At 52.9% G+C, this 5,000-nt stretch overlaps 1 protein-coding gene across 7 annotated transcripts in view; it reads right to left on the reverse strand.

The window, feature by feature from the left end:
• The window catches only part of LOC110516409 (BAH and coiled-coil domain-containing protein 1), a 203,266-nt gene that overhangs the window by 18,706 nt on the left and 179,560 nt on the right, over positions 1-5,000 (reverse strand). For all 7 annotated transcript variants that reach the window (XM_036939199.1, XM_036939203.1, XM_036939201.1 and 4 more), the window contains one exon: positions 4,793-4,868. In XM_036939199.1, coding sequence (XP_036795094.1) covers positions 4,793-4,868 — 76 coding nt within the window. The remainder of the gene's footprint in view (positions 1-4,792; positions 4,869-5,000) is intronic.

Here is a 5,000-nt window from a genome sequence, read left to right on the forward strand (position 1 = left end):
TGTGCTCCTTTGAGACCCCTATTTCAAAGTCACTGAGATCTCTTCTTCTAGCCATGGTATCCAAAATAATGGGCAACGTGTCATTGTTATACATGACCCTAATTGCTTCATTAACTCAGGAACCACCACTGTGTTCCCTTTATGCTGGCAGCTACAGTTTGTCTACAGTATGAGCCTGTGTCTCCATCAGTATGAGCCTGTGTCTCCATCAGTATGGGCAGCCTGTGTCTCCATCAGTATGAGCCTGTGTCTCCATCAGTATGAGCCTGTGTCTCCATCAGTATGGGCAGCCTGTGTCTCCATCAGTATGAGCCTGTGTCTCCATCAGTATGGGCAGCCTGTGTCTCCATCAGTATGAGCCTGTGTCTCCATCAGTATGAGCCTGTGTCTCCATCAGTATGAGCCTGTGTCCCCATCAGTATGAGCCTGTGTCTCCATCAGTATGGGCAGCCTGTGTCTCCATCAGTATGGGCAGCCTGTGTCTCCATCAGTATGGGCAGCCTGTGTCTCCATCAGTATGGGCAGCCTGTGTCTCCATCAGTATGAGCCTGTGTCTCCATCAGTATGTGCAGCCTGTGTCTCCATCGGTATGGGCAGCCTGTGTCTCCATAAGTATGGGCAGCCTGTGTCTCCATCAGTATGGGCAGCCTGTGTCTCCATCAGTATGTGCAGCCTGTGTCTCCATCAGTATGGGCAGCCTGTGTCTCCATCAGTATGAGCCTGTGTCTCCATCAGTATGGGCAGCCTGTGTCTCCATCAGTATGGGCAGCCTGTGTCTCCATCAGTATGTGCAGCCTGTGTCTCCATCAGTATGGGCAGCCTGTGTCTCCATCAGTATGAGCCTGTGTCCCCATCAGTATGAGCCTGTGTCTCCATCAGTATGGGCAGCCTGTGTCTCCATCAGTATGGGCAGCCTGTGTCTCCATCAGTATGGGCAGCCTGTGTCTCCATCAGTATGGGCAGCCTGTGTCTCCATCAGTATGAGCCTGTGTCTCCATCAGTATGTGCAGCCTGTGTCTCCATCGGTATGGGCAGCCTGTGTCTCCATAAGTATGGGCAGCCTGTGTCTCCATCAGTATGGGCAGCCTGTGTCTCCATCAGTATGTGCAGCCTGTGTCTCCATCAGTATGGGCAGCCTGTGTCTCCATCAGTATGAGCCTGTGTCTCCATCAGTATGGGCAGCCTGTGTCTCCATCAGTATGTGCAGCCTGTGTCTCCATCAGTATGGGCAGCCTGTGTCTCCATCAGTATGAGCCTGTGTCTCCATCAGTATGGGCAGCCTGTGTCTCCATCAGTATGTGCAGCCTGTGTCTCCATCAGTATGGGCAGCCTGTGTCTCCATCAGTATGAGCCTGTGTCCCCATCAGTATGAGCCTGTGTCTCCATCAGTATGGGCAGCCTGTGTCTCCATCAGTATGGGCAGCCTGTGTCTCCATCAGTATGGGCAGCCTGTGTCTCCATCAGTATGGGCAGCCTGTGTCTCCATCAGTATGAGCCTGTGTCTCCATCAGTATGTGCAGCCTGTGTCTCCATCGGTATGGGCAGCCTGTGTCTCCATAAGTATGGGCAGCCTGTGTCTCCATCAGTATGGGCAGCCTGTGTCTCCATCAGTATGTGCAGCCTGTGTCTCCATCAGTATGGGCAGCCTGTGTCTCCATCAGTATGAGCCTGTGTCTCCATCAGTATGGGCAGCCTGTGTCTCCATCAGTATGGGCAGCCTGTGTCTCCATCAGTATGTGCAGCCTGTGTCTCCATCAGTATGGGCAGCCTGTGTCTCCATCAGTATGAGCCTGTGTCCCCATCAGTATGAGCCTGTGTCTCCATCAGTATGGGCAGCCTGTGTCTCCATCAGTATGGGCAGCCTGTGTCTCCATCAGTATGGGCAGCCTGTGTCTCCATCAGTATGGGCAGCCTGTGTCTCCATCAGTATGAGCCTGTGTCTCCATCAGTATGTGCAGCCTGTGTCTCCATCGGTATGGGCAGCCTGTGTCTCCATAAGTATGGGCAGCCTGTGTCTCCATCAGTATGGGCAGCCTGTGTCTCCATCAGTATGTGCAGCCTGTGTCTCCATCAGTATGGGCAGCCTGTGTCTCCATCAGTATGAGCCTGTGTCTCCATCAGTATGGGCAGCCTGTGTCTCCATCAGTATGTGCAGCCTGTGTCTCCATCAGTATGGGCAGCCTGTGTCTCCATCAGTATGAGCCTGTGTCTCCATCAGTATGGGCAGCCTGTGTCTCCATCAGTATGGGCAGCCTGTGTCTCCATCAGTATGTGCAGCCTGTGTCTCCATCAGTATGGGCAGCCTGTGTCTCCATCAGTATGAGCCTGTGTCTCCATCAGTATGGGCAGCCTGTGTCTCCATCAGTATGGGCAGCCTGTGTCTCCATCAGTATGTGCAGCCTGTGTCTCCATCAGTATGAGCCTGTGTCTCCATCAGTATGTGCAGCCTGTGTCTCCATCGGTATGGGCAGCCTGTGTCTCCATAAGTATGGGCAGCCTGTGTCTCCATCAGTATGGGCAGCCTGTGTCTCCATCAGTATGTGCAGCCTGTGTCTCCATCAGTATGGGCAGCCTGTGTCTCCATCAGTATGAGCCTGTGTCTCCATCAGTATGGGCAGCCTGTGTCTCCATCAGTATGGGCAGCCTGTGTCTCCATCAGTATGGGCAGCCTGTGTCTCCATCAGTATGAGCCTGTGTCTCCATCAGTATGTGCAGCCTGTGTCTCCATCGGTATAGGCAGCCTGTGTCTCCATAAGTATGGGCAGCCTGTGTCTCCATCAGTATGGGCAGCCTGTGTCTCCATCAGTATGTGCAGCCTGTGTCTCCATCAGTATGGGCAGCCTGTGTCTCCATCAGTATGAGCCTGTGTCTCCATCAGTATGGGCAGCCTGTGTCTCCATCAGTATGGGCAGCCTGTGTCTCCATCAGTATGTGCAGCCTGTGTCTCCATCAGTATGGGCAGCCTGTGTCTCCATCAGTATGAGCCTGTGTCCCCATCAGTATGAGCCTGTGTCTCCATCAGTATGGGCAGCCTGTGTCTCCATCAGTATGGGCAGCCTGTGTCTCCATCAGTATGGGCAGCCTGTGTCTCCATCAGTATGGGCAGCCTGTGTCTCCATCAGTATGAGCCTGTGTCTCCATCAGTATGTGCAGCCTGTGTCTCCATCGGTATGGGCAGCCTGTGTCTCCATAAGTATGGGCAGCCTGTGTCTCCATCAGTATGGGCAGCCTGTGTCTCCATCAGTATGTGCAGCCTGTGTCTCCATCAGTATGGGCAGCCTGTGTCTCCATCAGTATGAGCCTGTGTCTCCATCAGTATGGGCAGCCTGTGTCTCCATCAGTATGGGCAGCCTGTGTCTCCATCAGTATGTGCAGCCTGTGTCTCCATCAGTATGGGCAGCCTGTGTCTCCATCAGTATGAGCCTGTGTCTCCATCAGTATGGGCAGCCTGTGTCTCCATCAGTATGGGCAGCCTGTGTCTCCATCAGTATGGGCAGCCTGTGTCTCCATCAGTATGGGCAGCCTGTGTCTCCATCAGTATGGGCAGCCTGTGTCTCCATCAGTATGGGCAGCCTGTGTCTCCATCAGTATGGGCAGCCTGTGTCTCCATCAGTATGGGCAGCCTGTGTTACCAGGAGGGGAAGTCTGCGTCGTCTCCCATTAAGACACAACACATGTATGGAGCAGGTGATAGAGGGATTATCACTACTCAGTAGCTTAAAAGTACACACACACGAGCACAGAAACTCACAGAGGATAGAGGACAGTAGAGGACAGTAGAGGACAGTAGAGGAGAGGACAGTAGAGGAGAGGACAGTAGAGGACAGTAGAGGACAGTAGAGGACAGTAGAGGAGAGGACAGTAGAGGAGAGGACAGTAGAGGACAGTAGAGGAGAGGACAGTAGAGGAGAGGACAGTAGAGGACAGTAGAGGACAGTAGAGGAGAGGACAGTAGAGGAGAGGACAGTAGAGGAGAGGACAGTAGAGCAGAGGAGAGTAGAGGACAGTAGAGGAGAGGACAGTAGAGAAGAGGACAGTAGAGGAGAGGACAGTAGAGGACAGTAGAGGAGAGGACAGTAGAGGAGAGGACAGTAGAGGACAGTAGAGGAGAGGACAGTAGAGGAGAGGACAGTAGAGGACAGTAGAGAAGAGGACAGTAGAGGAGAGGACAGTAGAGGAGAGGACAGTAGAGGACAGTAGAGGACAGTAGAGAAGAGGACAGTAGAGGAGAGGACAGTAGAGGACAGTAGAGGAGAGGACAGTAGAGGAGAGGACAGTAGAGGACAGTAGAGGAGAGGACAGTAGAGGAGAGGACAGTAGAGGACAGTAGAGGACAGTAGAGGAGAGGACAGTAGAGGAGAGGACAGTAGAGGAGAGGACAGTAGAGCAGAGGAGAGTAGAGGACAGTAGAGGAGAGGACAGTAGAGAAGAGGACAGTAGAGGAGAGGACAGTAGAGGACAGTAGAGGAGAGGACAGTAGAGAAGAGGACAGTAGAGGAGAGGACAGTAGAGGACAGTAGAGGAGAGGACAGTAGAGGAGAGGACAGTAGAGGACAGTAGAGGAGAGGACAGAAGAGGAGAGGACAGTAGAGGACAGTAGAGAAGAGGACAGTAGAGGAGAGGACAGTAGAGGACAGTAGAGGAGAGGACAGTAGAGGAGAGGACAGTAGAGAGGGAAGGGAGAGGAATTGAGGAGGATCCAGAGTGGGTTAGTCCAGCGTGACCACATCCCAGAGGTCTAGGTGTGGGGGGAACTATTGTTTTCTAAAGAGGGGGTAGGAACTGAACTCACCGCTTCCTGCAGCAGTTGCTCCAGTGAGTAGATTCTGGGGCGGTTTCCTCTCTCCCCGTCAATAACAATGCTGTAGCTGGAGATTGAGAAAGAGGAGAGAGAGAGAGCGAGAGAGAGAGAGAGAGAGAGGAAGAGGAAGGGAGAGAGGAAGAGGAAGGGAGAGAGAGAGGAAGAGAGAGAGAGAAAGGAATAGAGATAGAGAGAGGAA

The sequence above is a fragment of the Oncorhynchus mykiss genome, chromosome 12 (genome assembly GCF_013265735.2).
Source record: "Oncorhynchus mykiss isolate Arlee chromosome 12, USDA_OmykA_1.1, whole genome shotgun sequence".
In the NCBI taxonomy this organism is placed as follows: domain Eukaryota; kingdom Metazoa; phylum Chordata; class Actinopteri; order Salmoniformes; family Salmonidae; genus Oncorhynchus; species Oncorhynchus mykiss.